Source organism: Rhinopithecus bieti, unplaced genomic scaffold, assembly GCF_001698545.2.
Source record: "Rhinopithecus bieti isolate Rb0 unplaced genomic scaffold, ASM169854v2 scaffold_15801, whole genome shotgun sequence".
In the NCBI taxonomy this organism is placed as follows: Eukaryota; Metazoa; Chordata; class Mammalia; order Primates; family Cercopithecidae; genus Rhinopithecus; species Rhinopithecus bieti.
In genome coordinates, this window is record NW_016808372.1 from 243771 (window position 1) to 262144 (window position 18374).

Sequence of the window (18374 nt, forward strand, 5' to 3'; positions counted from 1 at the left end):
AAGACAAAATTCAAACAGTTTTCTGAAGTGTAAAATCACATTTATAAAGGGACTCATCAGGAATTTATCACTACCTACATTAAATGACAGGTAGGGTAAGTTTATTCTGTGGTGAGGGCACACTATGATGTTTGTATTACAGTTTTAAAACTTCAAATATATTATGTTTTTGCTGTCAGATATTTTCTGATGAAGATGAGATGAAGTGGCCTACCCTCACTAAAATTACTCTATAACGAAATCTGCCTTTACAAATGATTTTGCAGTTTGGATACATAAATTACTGTTACCTGTGGGTTTTTTTTTTTTTTTCTTTTTTCTGTTTGTTCAGGATAAACATAGATAAAATTTCCTTAAATTTCAGCGTTAAATCTCTTCTGGACACCGTAAGTTATTCTTCTGGTTTAATTATGAATAGTATTTACTTTCCTGATTTTATGAAAAATCCTGGGGCTTCTTTTAATTTTAATTTTTTACTTTAAAAAAAAGCAGTTTCATCACTAGTATGATGCTCAGATCTGATACTCCAGGGAGTTTATTTTATTCCTGTATTGTAGTCTCTGAGTAAAAATTAGGAATTTTTTTTTAATGGTTTTAAATTGAATTTTGTCTATAGAAAAGGGCTTAAAATTTACAGATATAAGTTCACTGATTGCAAGTATAATATTTGTCTAAATTTTAAAAGCTTCCATAAAGTTTGATTCTGAGTTGTTGTCTTATACCGTTAACTTAGAATTAGATCTTTTATTGTTTTTTACATGATGTGCTCTGAGAACATTAATTATATTATTATTTATTTATTTATTTATTTTTGAGACATAGTCTAGCTCATTCGTCCAGGCTGGAATGCAGTGGCGCGATCTTGGCTCACTGCAAGCTCCTCCTCCCGGGTTCATGCCATTCTCCTGCCTCAGCCTCCCGAGTAGCTGGGACTACAGCTGACCACCACCATGCCCGGCTAATTTCTTTTTGTATTTTTAGTAGAGATGGGGTTTCACCATGTTAGCCAGGATGGTCTCAATTTCCTGACCTCGTGACCCGCCCCCTTGGCCTCCCAAAGTGCTGGGATTACAGGCGTGAGTCGCTGTGGCCAGCCTAGAGATATTATTTTAGGACATGATGAACCTTCTAGTCTTTTTTTTTTTAGATTTGACAGAAAAAATGGGAATAAATTAAAATTTTAAGTTATATATGCCTAGAAATTATTTTCTAATTCTATTTTTAGAATAACTTATAGTTTGGGTAATAAAACATCATTTTGAAGTATTTGATGCTTCCTTCATATGGATAATTGGATATGTTATCGTTTTATGCTTGGTTATTTTGATTGTTAGAGCTAAATTATATTTTCAGTTTATCATAAGTGTGTTTCTTCAAAGTTGTAAGCATTGGATTTTGTTTTAAATGCATTGGGCAGAGGCATACCAACTCTTTTTGCAAGATTTCATTGATAACATCTTTTATTGAAATGAATGTAAAATAATTTACTTAAAATGATTATTAGAATTATTTGTAATTAAGCCAACACTTCTAAGAGTCCAAAATCATAAGCTATGTATCTGATTTTATTTTAGCTAAAGAAGCAGTTGGGTGATAATGAAGCTATTACTCAAGAAATAGTGGGTTGTGCCCATTTGGAGAATTATGCTTTGAAAATGTTTTTGTATGCAGACAATGAAGATCGTGCCGGGCGATTTCACAAGTAAGTAAAGAGAAAAATAAAAATTATTTTATTAATTTTGTAACTGTATAACCAAAACTAACTAGTTTTCTCTGGAACACTTTCTAACCTGCTGATTGGTTTAGGTTTTTTTAGAAAAAATTATCGAACCTCACAGTAATTTTAGGTTACAAATTCTGGCCTTTCTCTTAAAAGAAAATGGCTGAAAGAAGAAATACCCAGGCAGATTTATTTACTTAGTAAATATACTCTACTTAGCTGTTGTTTAACATTTAGTAAAATCTGAGTTGATTTTAGCCAAAATCACAACCTCGCCTCATGATTTTAATTTTGATTTTGATTTTGAAGGTACCCACCCCAGTCAATTCAAATGAGTTTTCAGTATAATATTTGCATGTAAAGAAATACATTATGGTTTCATATGGAGTCAGATAATACTATAATTACATTTTCTAAAATCAAAACATACAAAAGCCTTGCCGTGGCGCATTTACTTGTAATATGAGCCTTGTTACTTTGTCATAGTAACAGATTATAAAACCATTTTTGTTACTTTCTTGAAATCTGATTTTATTTAAAACAATAATTTCAGAGTGCTTTTATAAAGATAGGAATTTTTTTTTCTTACAGCTACATGACAAAACTACATTTTAATGTGTTTCATATTTAAACTAGACCGACTCTCTTTTCTCTTCCAGAAACATGATCAAGTCCTTCTATACTGCAAGTCTTTTGATAGATGTCATAACAGTATTTGGAGAACTCACTGATGAAGTGAGTGTACATTCTTTATTGTCTTCTTAGCCGAAGATCAGTAATGTTTCTGTTTATGAATATTGTTATTGCATTGTTTATTTACAGCAGAATGTCTGTCAGAAATTAATGCAAGCAAAAAATGTAATTTTGCATTTTTTATTGGCCATTTTTAAAAAATAAATTATTTCCAATAATATACTTTAATTTTGTACTAAGTTCTCTATTTTTATTTTTGTGTTTGTTTTTTGAGACAGGTTATTGCTCTGTTGCCCAGGCTGGAGTACAGTGGTGTGATCTCAGCTCACTGCAGCCTCAGCCTCCTCAGGCTCAAGCAATTCTCCTGCCTCAGACTCCTGAGTATCTGGGGCTACAGGCACAAGCCACCATAGCTGGCTAATTTTGTATTTTTTTGTAGAGACATGGTTTCACCAAGCTGCTCTCGAACTCTTGAGCTCAAGCAATCTTGCCTGCCTCAGCCTCCCAAAGTGCTGAAATTACAGGTGTGAACCCAACTGCACCTGGCCTGTAATAAGTTCTTTAAATCCAGCATGTATTTTACACTTCAACATATGTGTGACTACAGTATTGGACAGCATAGGTTTAGAGTTTGATCTTATTAAGTATTAACATATTACTAATCCTGTATGTTGTTAAGTTTTTACACTGTAATTTGTTGAACATAGTGGAGGTAGAATCTTTTTTTTTTTTTTTTGAGATAGAGTTTTGCTCTTGTTGCCCAGGCAGGAGTGCAATGGCGCGATCTTGGCTCACTGCAATCTCTGCCTTTTGGGTTCAAGTGATTTTTCTCCCTCAGTTTCCCTAGTAGCTGGGATTACAGGCAGATGCCATGACACCCAGCTAATTTTTGTATTTTTACTAGAGACGGGGTTTCACCATGTTGGTCAGGCTGGTTTCGAACTCCTGATCTCAGGTGATACGTCCGCCTTGACCTCCCAAAGTGCTGGGATTACAGGTGTGAGCCAACACACTGCCACTGGAGGTAGAATCTTTTTATGACCTTTTTTTCTGTTTCATTTCTAGTCGGCATTATTGTTAATGGTTTGTTTCCCTTGTAAAATGCATATAGGACTTAATATTTTATAACATACTTCCTGTTCATTTTATCAGTTTGATTCCCATAATGACTGTAAGGTAAGCAAAGCACATAACCATTTTATACATGGGCAAATGGGGGCTCAATGACAAATTTACTGCCTTAAGTTCAGTATTATTTTCACCATAACAGGCTTTACCATTCATGTGGAGAATTTATTTTCTGAGAGGGAATGTATTAATCTAGAAAAAGAAAGTTATAAATGAGATGGATACAAATGTGTATATATGAATGTTGAACACTATGGGCAATGTTGTTTTCTGTGATAGAATTTTGTTTTTCAAAATGATGACTAGCTCTTATTAAAGTCCCAAACAAAACAAAGTACAATCAGTGTATAAGGCATGTTTATAAAAGATTGTATAGCAAAACTGCAAAAAGTTATTTTTTCTTTATATTCAAAATGAAGTTACTCTCTAAGCTTGATGAGTATAAGCAGGGGTTTTGTCAGCATGAAAGTTGTTCAGGACATTTCAGAGTTGTGACAAATGAAGGACTGTTTTGTTTTGTTTTGTTTTGAGACAGAGTCTCACTCTGTCACCAGGCTGGAGTGCAGTGGCACAATCTCGGCTCACTGCATCCTCTACCTCCTGGGTTCAAGCGATTACCCTGCCTCAGCCTCCCAAGTAGCTGGGCCTACAGGTGTGCGCCACCACACCTGGCTAATTTTTTGTATTTTAGTAGAGACAGGGTTTCACTATGTTGGTTAGGATGGTCTCGATCTCCTGATCTCGTGATCCGCCTGCCTCGGCCTCCCACAGGGCTGGGATTACAGGCATGAGCCACCACTCCCAGCCAGGACATTTTTTTTTTTTTTTAATGTGACTGTCCCTTTTATTCCAAAACATAAAGCAGTTTTGGCCCTTGCCCACACACTGTCAGTGTCATTTCCCAGTAACTGAGCTAACCAGAAACCACCTGAGATATTTTCAGGTATGGAGCAATGCCCATTCAGAGCCACTGCTCTCAGATGTTTTAACTCTTGTACAGAGTCATATAAAGGAGAACTGATAACCTATGGGTATTACCTTTTTATATTCTGATAACCTCATGGATCCACATTTTTAAATCCCTTTCACCTCATCTCCTGTTATTAATGATCCAAATTTTCTTTTCTTCTCTGTTTTACTAGTGTGAGGAACTATGCTAAATACTTGGGGATACAGAGGTAATATAAATATGACATGATGGAAAGCTTTGAGTGGTTCAGTAGAACTTTGGAGAGTCCTAGGTAGGTGAAGGAGAATGGTGAGAATTCAGATTAGAAGAGTAAGTCATACGCCAGGTCAGACAGATGATGGAAGACCTGCAATCTTCAATTTGTATTTTTGAGTAAAGAATTATGCCTTGGGGTGCTTTGTATAATAGGAGTCCGTACAATGAACTGGAGTGAGGGAGAACTACAAAACCATTTGACAAAAAAAAAAAAGAAAGAAAAAAAAAACTGGTTGATGATTAACTGTGGGCCTTATTTGAGAGGTGGAGAACCGTACATGATGAGTTGTTTTTGATTTGAGAAGCAATAATTTATTGAAACTTAGATTTTAAAATTAGAGTTGCAAGTTTGACAACCAAAAAGGAATCACCAGAAGCCTCTTGGAAATAAATAAGCAAAAGACAGCAAAGTAGAGGGGACAATTCAAGTTATAAGATTAGACCAACCCTTCAGGTAAGTGGATTGTTTTGAATGAGAGAGAAGATAACTAAGTAAAAACCCTTGGTAAATACCTATTTTTGCAATGTAAGAGGAGAAGTTAATAAAGAAACACATTTGTAGATGCGAATGGAAATTCAAGATACGAGAGGAGAGGATCATGATAAGGCAGAGTAGCAGATCAGAATGCCACATGGTTTATTGTGCTCTCCTTGCCTTCTCCTATTTCTTACTTAGGGAAGCTACCTTCACCTATGCATTTTAGAAGCAAGCACATAATCCTTTAAAGTTATAACTGCTAACTGGTGAACCCAGCTAACAGGTTAAGTAATAGTCATAGGAAAAAGAACAAAATTTCCAGAAATCTTAAGTAAGTAATAGGTTCTTTTCACTTAAAGAATATGTAACACTTCCACATACATAAACTACATAATTTATCTGTATTTCAGGAGAAAAATCTAGGTTTACTTTTAGCTACTTTTAGCTACCATTAATGAAGAACCAGCTTCCTTAGTTTTTTGAACATAGAAACTAGGGCAAACACTGTAAATGAGGCCAATGAGAAGGCTTCAGGTGAGATTGGGGTGATGGGATGGGATTTGTGTAGATATTAGAGTTACTAAAGAGTAAGGGTAAAGGGTTTTTTTTACCCCCTATCTCACTACATAACCTGCTCCCTAAGCCCCTTTGCCTTGCACTAGTGCTAGGATAAAGTAGGAGATTGCATCTTCGTTGGTGGATAAAGGATTCTAGATAGTTGGAGGGGTCTGGAATGGGATGGAAAGAAGAAATTAAACCTCTATGGCCAGAGTGGAAAGGGACATCTCTGCGGTCATATGCTTTGGGCTGAAGTATATTCTTGGGCCTTCCATAAATCCTGCATATCTGTATTGAAAAATGTGTGTACACAGTTAATATGTAATTATGTAGGTGCTTTTTACTAACTTAAATTTGTTATATATAAAGTTTGCACTTTCAGCAAAAATTGTGTATAGGTACATATTTGTACATTTGTAGAAGTGTACAAATTGCTTGACACTCAAAATACTAACTTTTCTCATATGCAGTATATTACAGTGATCTGACATGGCTAGTAAACTGATTTTTGACTACAAACTAAGGTTGACTAACTGTATAAAGTCAGCCAAGGAAAGGAAAATACTGTTAAGTCTATCCATATGCCTCAGGCCAACCAGTGTGATCAGCCTTATTCAGACTTGTTTTCTCTTATTTTCAGTATTGTATTTTGTTCCATCGTTTTCCATTTTAGAAACAGAGTCTTCATGGTGATTACTGAGGTTTTTAAAAAACGATGATTTAGGCCGGGTGCAGTGGCTCACGCCTGTAATCCCAGCACTTTGGGAGGCCGAGGCAGGTGGATTGCCTGAGCTCAGGAGTTTGAGAACAGCCTGAGCAACACGGTGAAACTCCTTCTCTATTAAAATACAAAAAATTAGCCAGATGTGGCAGCCTGCATCTGTAGTCCCAGCTACTTGGGAGGATGAGGCAGAGAATTGCTGAACCCAGAAGGCGGAGGTTGCAGTGAGCCGGGATTGTGCCACTGCACTCCAGCGTGAGTGATAGAGCAAGATTCTGTTTCCAAAAAAAAAAACCAATAATAATAATAATAATGATTTAAAATGCCAGGAGTTTTCAGTAATGCTTGTTTAGGTGGAAAAGGGAGAAGTACACTTCAGCTGTGATTTTACCAGCCCTTACAAATATTGATAAGCAAGATAGTCAGCAGCATCAGCCCTCTCACAGGTCCTCATTGTTGTCTAAGAACATGTAATGTTTTTTTATTTACCTGTCATTTAAGCACTATATGCCTAAAACAAGACACAAACTATTATAACCTTTATTTCAAATACTATAAAAAGATGAGTTGTTCCAAAACCATGGATATAAACTGGTCTTCAAAGCATTTAGCAGTGTTAACTCATTTCCTCCTCTACAATTCCACTTTAGTTTCATTGTGTAATTTGAAAACACTGGTAGAGACAAAGACAGGAAACAGAAAAGTGGGAAAAGAAGAGTTTGAAGATTTCAGGTAGACAGAATTTTTTTTTAATGTATACTCATTAGATACATTTAGATATAGTTCAAGACTCACCATAACTGGTTTGTTTGTTGATAAGGAAAGGCACTGGTGTTAATTTAACTGCTTGATATTCCGTAGCTTTATAACAAAGCTGAAACTTTCTTCAAAATTGGTTGTTTTCCTTCTCATAGAACGTGTTTTGGGAAACACTGAAATCTAAAATAAAAAAAGAAAATGGGCAAGGGAATGGCATAATTTTTATTTGTATATTTGTCTTTTAATTTAAACATCTTTATAATGCAGACAATTATTTTTAATTGATTTAAAGTTTGAAAATTTTTATGGTTGTCCCAGCTGCTCCAGTTCTAGCTGTGCCTCAGAGGGCTGCAGGTATCCCTTGGGCCACTGGTCCAGAGTGCATAAGCTGTAAGCCTTGGCAGCTTCCACATGGTGTGTTAAGTCTGCAAGTGCACAGAATGCAAGAGTGAAGGAGGCTTGGCAGTTTCCATCTAGATTTCAGAGGATGTGTGGGAAAGCCTGTATGCCCAGGCAGAAGCCAGCCTCAGGGGTAGAGTCCTCACAGAAAGATCCTAGTAGGGCAGTGCTAAGGGAAATGTGAGGTTGGAGCTCCCACACAGAGTCCTACCTGGATCACTGCTTAGTGGAGCTGTAGGAGCGGGGCTGCCACCACCCAGGCCTACTTGAGTGGTAGAGCCACTGACAGCTTGCACCCTGAGCCTGGAAAAGGTGCAGGCTTTCAACTCCAACCTATGAGAGCAGCCACAGGGGCTGCACCCTGCAAACCCATAGGGGCAGAGCTGCCCAGGGCCACCACTTGTACCAGTGTTCCCTGGATGCTGGTCATGGAGTAAAGCATTATTTTGAAACTTTGAAGTTTAATGTCTACCCTGTTGGTTTTTGGACTTGTGTGGGGCCTATCACGCCTTTTTGGGGGTAGTTTCTCCCTTTTAGAATGGGGATGCTTACCCAATGCCTGTACCACCATTCTTTATTAGAAGTAAATACTTTGCTTTTAATCATACAGGCTCACAAGTGAAAGGAATGTGCCTTGATTGTTAGATGAGATTTCAGACTTTTGAGTTGATGCTGCAATTAGTTAAAACTTTAGGGGACTCTTGGGAAGGGATGATTATATTTTGCAATGTGAGAAGGACATGAGAGTTGAGGGGGGCGGGAAGCAGAGGTGGAATTATATAGTTTGGATGTTTGTCCCCCTCGAATCTCATGTTAAAATGTGATCCTCAGTGTTGGAGGTGAGGCCTGGTGGGAGGAGTGGTCATGGGGGTGGATCTTTTATGAATGGCTTGGTGCCCTCCCCATGGTAATAAGTGAGTTCTCGCCCTGTTATTTCATGTGGGAAGTGGTGGTTTAAAAGAGTCTGGCATCTTTCTTGCTGCCTCTCCTACCTTGTGACACGCTGGCTTCCTTTTGCCTTCCATCATGAGTAAGAGCTTCCTGGGCCTCACCAGAAGCCAAGCAGATACTCGACCCTTGCTTGGACAGCCTGCAGAACTGTGAAGCCTCTTTTCTGTATAAATTAGCCAACATCAGGTATTCCTTTATAGCAGTGAAAATAGACTAATACAAGATGTAAACAATCTGAATAGCCAAAGCCTTCTGTATGATATCTGTATGTGATGATTTGGGGTATTCTAATTAAGTTCTTTTTACTTAAAATTCCATCCCCTTTCAAAAAGGCCACTGATTCACAAGATGAATTATGCAGTGTGCATAACTAATGCGTCCTATTTTGAGCTTTTTTTTCCCTGCAATTCATTCTTCTGTCATTGAAGAACAAAGTCCAAACTCCTCTGTCAGATTTTCAGGTTTTCTGTAATGCTCCGTACTCTGCTTGCACCACTATTTGCCAGTCCTACTTTCTTTGTAGTTCAGGCTGCTCACTGTCTTCTCATTTTTCACCCTTGGAAATGTTTTGTTTCTAGCTGGCTTTGCCTAAGTTTTATCTTCTCTTCGAGTCTCACCTACATTATTCTAGTCCTTACATGAATTTCTCCATTCTCTCAGCTCTCCCCCACCTGTATTTAGAGTTCTAACTTTATGAATATTACACTATGAATGTATTAACTACATTTTTGTGTATTATATTTTGAATAAATTATATTGCAAGAACTTGAAGAGGGGCTTTGTCTTCTTGATTAGTTTCTGCTTGAAAAGTTGCGGTAGTGTTTCATTTTTTAATCTGTAGATGGAAAAATACCTTATACTTGTTTATATATAACTTCTATTTCATAACTTTTCTAAAATAGATCTCATTTACTCAGTGATATTTTCTTGGTCATTTCTTGATTTTTTTTTTTCCTTTTAATTTCATGTCATTATAAAACTAAAGTCTATTTTCTTCAGTCCTTCAACATTTTTGTTTTTTTATTTTTTAATATTTTGTCTGCCACTATTCTGTTTCTCAATTATCTGTATACTGTTTATAGCAGGTACTGTTCAAATATAAAGATAAATATTATGAAAATGAAAATATGGAAAAAGATGCTCAATGCAGATACTAAGTAAATAGAATCCCAAGTGGCCATAGATAAAATAGGCTTTGAGTAGATGTGTTACTAGAAATAAAAGGGAACATTTTGTAATAATAAAGGGGCCAGTTCATCAAGAAAACAATACAGTTACAAATATCTGTGCACCTAAGAATAAGACTTTCAAACTATATGAAACAAATTGACAAAAAGAAAAGAAAAATAAGAAAAAATTCATAATCATAGTTGGAAATTTTAACACCCCCCGTTAGTCATTGATAGAATAGTTTTTAAAAATCAATAAAATAACACTAATAAAGAGTGGCCACATAAACTGTTGTCTAGAATGTGAAAAACCAAGAGCTTTCATACATTGCTTGATGGAGATGTTAGATGTTACATCCACTTTAGGAAAAGAGTTGGCCAGTTTTTTTTTTTTTAAATGCTAAACATACTCCCTTTTACCCAGCAATTCCTTTTCTGGTTTTATCCAAAAGAAATAAAACATATGTCCAGAAAAAGACTAGTTCAGGAGCACTTATGGGAAGTTTATTCATAATAGCCCAAAGCTAGAAACAACCCTGATGTCCACCAACAGGAGCACTGGCAAACACATTGGGGTGTTAGATACAAAAAGGAACTGACTACTGATATAACCTGCAACATGGATGAATCTCGTAGACATTATGCTGAGGAAGAAAGCCGGAAGAATGCAAACTATATGACTGCCTTCATACACGTGTGTGTATGTATGTGTACATGCATGCACACCAAAGGAAGTTGCTCTAGGAAGGGATATAATTAGAAGTATGGTTTACCCAGGTATACTAATCTGTTTGTCAAAATATTGTGCACAGAAGATGTATACATCTCAAAAGTATGTTCATTTTACTGCAGAAGTTAAATATTGAACTATTTTGCTTATAAGTTTGGTTTGTCTTAGTATGAGTTGGCAGTTCTAAACCTGCTTATTCTGTATTCTAGGAGTGACCAAATGATTAAATATATTGAGGGAGACAGTTTTCTCACTTTTGGGGAATTTAGTTACGATGTGGAATGAGAGAAGACTAGATTGTGTTATGCTATTAAGTTGGAATTGTTGTAATCTTATTAATTCATGCTTTTAAACATATTAGATGAATAGATATATAGGTATAATATGTATACTGTATGTGTACTATTTGTGTGTCTCTGTGCTCTCCTAGGAGCAATGATGCACCAGTAGCAGTGAGTGCACAGTGAGCATCCCTAGTACCTGATTTTCTATTCTAATTTTATTCTGCATAAGAAACCAGGACTTTCATAGAAAGTGCTTAATCTAGGACTGAGTCCAGGAAAGCTATAGATAAGGCCGGACCTTCTTGTGACAGAAAGTAGGAAAGTGTTATCATAATCATAGGACCCAGAAGCCGACTTGAAAGGGTTCCCATTGTCCAAGCCAGGGACAGTTTGAGCATAAAAATTAGAATGATAGTAATGGATGATAACTCATTGAATAAAGAATCTGTATAGGTCCAGACTGATACACATGAAGAAATAAATGAATGAATAAATAATAGAAGAGCAGAGAAGGCTCTTTTTCATAGGATTCTAACTATAAATGTACAAATAATAAAATTAGAAAATTATTAGTGAGCTTTAAAAGTAGTAGGTGGAAAGTTTGATAAAAAGAAGTAAATATACATATCTATGAATATCTTATCAAATTGCTTATTTCTTTCAGAGGAAAATAGTAATTCAATAATGAGAAAACTTGTCACATACCTCTTTAGGCCAAGTCATTAAACCTAACACCACTGATGTTGGCACAGCCCACATCATGTGCATCCTAATAAGATGATCTGAAAAAGACAAATACCGCTTCAGTGATAATGCTGCCAAAAATGTATAACCCAAACCTAATCATGAGGTGACATCAGACAAATCAATAGACATTTTACTGCTTGGTTGATATTTTTTAAAAAGTCAAGGTTGAGGTGATTCCAAGATAGCCCAACAGGAACAGCTACAGGCTACAGCTCCTGGTGTGAGCAACACAGAAGACGGGTGATTTCTGCAACTGAGATACCAGGTTCATCTCACTGGGGTGTGTCAGACAGTGGGTGCAGGATGTTAGGTGCAGCCCACCGAGTGAGAGCCGAAGCAGGGCAAGGCATCGCCTCTCCCGGGAAACACAAGGGGTAAGGGAATTCCCTTTCCTGGCCAAGGGAAACCGTGACACACAGCACCTGGAAAATCAAATTACTCCCACCCTAATTCTGCACTTTTCCAAGGGTCTTAGCAAATGGCACACCGGGAGATTATATTCCATGCCTGGCTTGGAGGGTCCCACACCCATGGGGCCTCCCTCATTACTAGCACAGCAGTCTGAGATCTAACTGCAAGGCAGCAGCGAGGCTGGGGGAGGGGTGCCCACCATTGCTGAGGCTTGAGTAGGTAAACAAAGCAGCCAGGAAGCTCGAACTGGGTGGGGGCCACTACAGCTCAAGGAGGCCTGCCTGCCTCTGTAGACTCCACCTCTGGGGACAGGGCATAGCCAAACAAAATGCAGCAGAAACCTCTGCAGATTTAAATGTCCCTGTCTGTCAGCTTTGAAGAGAGCAGTGGCTCTCCCAGCATGGAGTTTGAGATCTGAGAACGGACAGACTGCCTCCTCAAGTTGGTCCCTGACCCCCAAGTAGCCTAACTGGGAGGCACCCCCCAGTAGGGGCAGACTGACACCTCATACGACTGGGTACCCCTCTGAGAAGACGCTTCCAGAGGAACAATCAGACAGCAACATTTGCTGTTCAGCAATATTCACTCTTCCGCAGCCTCTGCTGCTGATACCTACGCAAACAGGGTATGGAGTGGACCTCCAGCAAACTCCAACAGACCTGCAGCTGAGGGTCCTGACTGTTAGAAGGAAAACTGGCAAACAGAAAGGACATCCACACCAAAACCCCATCTGTATGTCACCATCATCAAAGACCAAACATAGATAAAACCACAAAGAAGGGGAAAAAACAGAGCAGAAACGCTGAAAATTCTAAAAATCACAGCGCCTCTCCCCCTCCAAAGGAACATAGCTCCTCACCAGCAATGGAACAAAGCTGGATGGAGAATGAGTTTGACGAGTTGAGAGAAGAAGGTTTCAAACAATCAAACTTCTCCAAACTAAAGGAGGAAGTTCGAACCCATCGCAAAGAAACTAAAAACCTTAAAAAAAGTTTAGACGAATGGCTAACTAGAATAACCAATGTAGAGAGAAGTCCTTAAATGACCTGATAGAGCTGAAAACCATGGTAGGAGAACTACATGACAAATGCACAAGCTCCAGTAACCAATTCAATCAACTGGAAGAAAGAATGTCAGTGATTGAAGATCAAATGAATGAAATGAAGCAAGAAGAGAAGTTTAGAGAAAAAAGACTAAAAAGAAATGAACAAAGCCTGCAAGAAATATCGGACTGTGTGAAAAGACAGAATCTACATCTGATTGGTGTACCTGAAAGTGACGGGGAGAATGGAACCAAGCTGGAAAACACTCTGCAGGATATTATCCAGGAGAACTTTCCCAACCTAGCAAGCAGGCCAACATTCAAATTCAGGAAATACAGAGAACGCCACAAAGATACTCCTCGAGAAGAGCAACTCCAAGACACATAATTGTCAGATTCACCAAAGTTGAAACGAAGGGAAAAAGGCTAAGGGCAGCCAGAGAGAAAGGTCGGGTTACCCACAAAGGGAAGCCCATCAGACTAACAGCAGATCTCTCCACAGAAACTCTACAAGCCAGAAGAGATTCAACATTCTTAAAGAAAAGAATTTTCAAACCAGAATTTCATATAGAGCCAAACTAAGTTTCATGAGTGAAGAAGAAATAAAATCCTTTACAGACAAGCAAATGCTGAGAGATTTTGTCACCACCAGGCCTGCCCTGCAAGAGGTCCTGAAGGAAGCCCTAAACATGGAAAGGAACAACTGCTATCAGCCACTGCAAAAACATGCCAAAATGTAAAAGACCATTGATGCTAGGAAGAAACTGCATCACCTAACGAACAAAATAACCAGCTGACATCATAATGACAGGATCAGATTCACACATAACAATGTTAACCTTATATGTAAATGGGTTAAATGCTCCAATTAAAAGACACAGACTGGCAAATTGGATAAAGAGTCAAGACCAATCAGTGTGCTTTATTCAGGAGACCCATCTCACGTGCAGAGACTCACATAGGCTCAAAATAAAGGGATGGAGGAAGATCTACCAAGCAAATGGAAAACAAAAAAAGGCAAGAGTTGCAATCCTAGTCTCTGATAAGACAGACTTGAAACCATCAAAGATCAAAAGAGACAAAGAAGGCCATTACATAATGGTAAAAGGATCAATTCAACAAGAAGAGCTAATGATATATCCTAAATATGTATGCACCCAATACCAATACCAATACCAATATGTATGCACCCAGATTCATAAAGCAAGTCCTTAGAGACTTACAAAGAGACTTAGACTCCCACACAATAATAATGGGAGACTTTAACACCCCACTGTCACCATTAGACAGATCAACAAGACAGAAAGTTAACAAGGATACCCAGGAATTGAACTCAGCTCTGCACCAAGTGCACCTAATAGACATCTGCAGAACTCTCCACCCCAAATCAACAGAATATACATTCTTCTCAGCACCACATTGCACTTATTCCAAAATTGACCACATAGTTGGAAGTAAAGCACTCCTCAGCAAATGTAAAAGAACAGAAATTTTAACAAACTGTCTCTCAGACCACAGTGCAATCAAACTAGAACTCAGGATTAAGAAACTCTGTCACAACCGTCCAGCTACATGGAAACACAACAGCCTGCTCCTGAATGACTACTGGGTACATAATGAAATGAAGGCAGAAATAAAGATGTTCTTTGAAACCAATGAGAACAAAGATACAACGTACCAGAATCTCTGGGACACATTTAAAGCAGTGTGTAGAGGGAAATTTATAGCACTAAATGCCCTCAAGAGAAAGCAGGAAAGATCTAAAATTGACACCCTAACATGACAATTAAAAGAACTAGAGAGGCAAGAGCAAACACATTCAAAAGCTAGCGGAAGGCAAGAAATAACTAAGAGCAGAACTGAAGGAGATAGAGACACAAAAAACCCTTCAAAAAATCAATGAATCCAGGAGTTGGTTTTTTGAAAAGATCAACAAAATTTTTAGACCACTAGCAAGACAAATAAAAAAGAAAAGAGAAGCATCAAATAGATGGAATAAAAAATGATAAAGGGGATATCACCACCGACCCCACAGAACAAACTACCATCAGAGAATACTATAAACAACTCTACGCAAATAAAGAAGAAAACCTAGAAGAAATGGATGAATTCTTGGACACATATGCTCTGCCAAGACCAAACCAGAAAGAAGTTGAATCCCTGAATAGACCAATAACAGACTCTGAAATTGAGACAATAATTATTAGCCTACCAACCAAAAATAGTCCAGGACCAGACGGATTCACAGACAAATTCTACCAGAGGTACAAGGAGGAGCTGATACCATTCCTTCTGAAACTATTCCAGTCAATAGAAAAAGAGGGAATCGTCCCTAACTCATTTTATGAGGCCAACATCATCCTGATACCAAAGCCTGGCAGAGACACAACAAAAAAAGAGAATTTTAGACCAATATCCCTGATGAACATCGATGCAAAAATCCTCAATAAAATACTGGCAAACCGGATTCAGCAGCACATCAAAAAGCTTATCCACCATGATCAAGTGGGCTTCATCCCTGGGATGCAAGGCTGGTTCAACATACGCAAATCAATAAATGTAATCCAGCATATAAACAGAACCAAAGACAAAAACCACATGATTATCTCAATAGATGCAGAAAAGGCTTTTGACAAAATTCAACAGCCCTTCATGCTAAAAACGCTCAATAAATTCGGTATTGATGGAACGTACCTCAAAATAATAAGAGCTATTTATGACAAACCCACAGCCAATATCATACTGAATGGGCAAAACGATGCATTCCCTTTGAAAACTGGCACAAGACAGGAATGCCCTCTCTTACCACTCCTGTTCAGCATGGTGTTGGAAGTTTTGTCCAGGGCAATCAGGCAGGAGAAATAAATGAGGGGTATTCAGTTAGGAAAAGAGGAAGTCAAATTGTCCATGTTTGCAGATGACATGGTTGTATATTTAGAAAACCCCATCGTCTCAGCCCAAAATCTCCCTAAGCTGATAAGCAACTTCAGCAAAGTCTCAGGATACAAAATCAATGTGCAAAAATCACAAACATTCTTATACACCAGTAACAGACAAACAGCGAAATCATGAGTGAACCCCCATTCACAGTTGCTTCAAAGAGAATAAAATACCTAGGAATACAACTTACAAGGGATGTGCAGGACCTCTTCAAGGAGAACTACAAACCACTGCTCAACGAAATAAAAGAGAACACAAACCAATGGAAGAGCGTTCTGTACTCATGGATAGGAAGAATCAATATCATGAAAATGGGCATACTGCCCAAGGTAATTGTAGATTCAATGCCACCCTCATTAAGCTACCAACGACTTTCTTCACAGAATTGGAAATAAAAAAACTACTTTAAAGTTCATATGGAACGAAAAAAGAGGCTGCATTGCCAAGACAATCCTAAGCCAAAAGAACAAAACTGGAGGCATCACGCTACCTGACTTCAAACTGTACTACAAGGCTATAGTAACCAAAACAGCGTGGTACCAAAACAGAGATGTAGACCTGTGGAACAGAATAGAGCCCTCAAAAATAACACCACACATCTACAACCGTGTGATCTTTGAGAAACCTGACAAAAACAAGAAATGGGGAAAGGATTCCCTATTTAGTAAATGGTGCTGGGAAAACTGGCTAGCCATATGAAGAAAGCTGAAACTGGATCCCTTCCTTACACCTTATATAAAATTAATTCAAGATGGATTAGAGACTTAAATGTTAGACCTAAAACCGTAAAAACCCTAGAAGAAAACCCAGGCAGTACCACTTAGGACATAGGCATGGGCAAGAACTTCATGTCTAAAACATCAAAAGCCATATCAACAAAAACCAAAATTGACAAATGGGATCTAATTAAACTACAGAGCTTCTACACAGCAAAGGAAACTACCATCAGAGTGAACGGGCAACCTACAAAATGGGAGAAAATTTTTGCAAGCTACTTACCTGACAAAGGGCTAATATCCAGAACCTGCAAAGAACTCAAATTTACAAGAATAAACCCCATCAAAAAGTGGACAAAGGATATGAGCAGACAATTCTTAAGACATTTATGTATCCAACAGATAATAGGAAAAAATGCTCATCATCCGTGACCATCAGAGAAATGCAAATCAAAACAGAATCAAGGAACCACAATGAGATACATGCTCACGGTGCAGTTAGAATGGGTGATCATCCTAAAAAAGTCAGAAACAACAGGTGCTGGGGAGGAGGATGGTGGAGGAAATATGGAATTACTTTTACACTGTGGTGCGGACTGGTACAACTGAGTGTTTAACCATTGTGGAAGACAGTGTGGCGACTTCCTGAAGGGATCTAGAACTAGAAAATACTGTTTGACCCAGCGCATCCATTACTGGTATATACCAAAGGGATTATAAATCATACTGCTATAAGACAGCGCATGCACATGTATGTCTCGCATTGCCAGCACTATTCACAAGTAGCAAAGACTTGAACCACGCCAAATGTCCATCAGTGACAGCTGGATTTAAGAAAATTGTGGCACATAGTAGCAGCCATGGATGCTATGCAGGCCATAAAAAAGGGTGGAGTTCATGTCGCTTTGTAGGGACATGGATCGAAACTGGAAACATCAGTTCCTCAGACTATCGCTAGAACAGAAAACAGAACACCGCATGTTCTCACTAATAGGTGGGAATTGAACAATGAGAACACTTGGACACAGGAAGAGGAACATCACACACCGGGGCCTGTGGAGGGGGTGGGGGCAGTGGGAGGGATAGCGTTAGGAGATATACCTAATGTAAATGACGAGTTAATGGGTGCAGCACACCAACATGGCACATGTATACATATGTAACAAACCTATACGTTGTGCACATGTACCCTAGAACTTAAAGTATAATAAAAATAAAATAAATAAATAAATGAAAGAAAACAGGCACCTTAGTCCTACAACCATATGATGACCTGAATGAGCAGGAAATGGTTGTATTGAGCCTCCAGAAGGGCTACAGACTGCTGAAAGCTTTATTTTATTCTGATAAGATGTGTAGCAGACCTACTGAACTCTAAGATAATAAATTTGTGTTGTTTAAAAAACAAACAAAAAAAAGTAAGTTCAAGAAATACTAATCATGCTCCTTAGATTAGATCTGGGCCTGGGGGGGAAATAACTACAAAGGACATGATTGGGACAATTGACAAAATTTCTTGGGACTGTGGATCAGACAGTAGTGTTGTTGAAATACTAAATTTTCTGATTTTTGAGATTGTCCTAGATTTTGGAAAGTGCAATGAAAGGGAAAGGGGACACAGTGTCTTCTATTTACTCTTAAATGGTACAGAAAAAAAAATAGATACATACAGACACACAAGCTTTTTTTTTTTTTTTTTTTTT

At 38.1% G+C, this 18374-nt stretch overlaps 1 protein-coding gene across 2 annotated transcripts in view; it reads left to right on the forward strand.

The window, feature by feature from the left end:
• LOC108538516 (vacuolar protein sorting-associated protein VTA1 homolog) overlaps positions 1-18374 on the forward strand; it is a 79976-nt gene that overhangs the window by 23081 nt on the left and 38521 nt on the right. For both annotated transcript variants that reach the window (XM_017886662.1, XM_017886663.1), the window contains exons 3-4: positions 1575-1702; positions 2380-2455. In XM_017886662.1, the coding sequence (XP_017742151.1) occupies positions 1575-1702; positions 2380-2455 (204 nt within the window). The remainder of the gene's footprint in view (positions 1-1574; positions 1703-2379; positions 2456-18374) is intronic.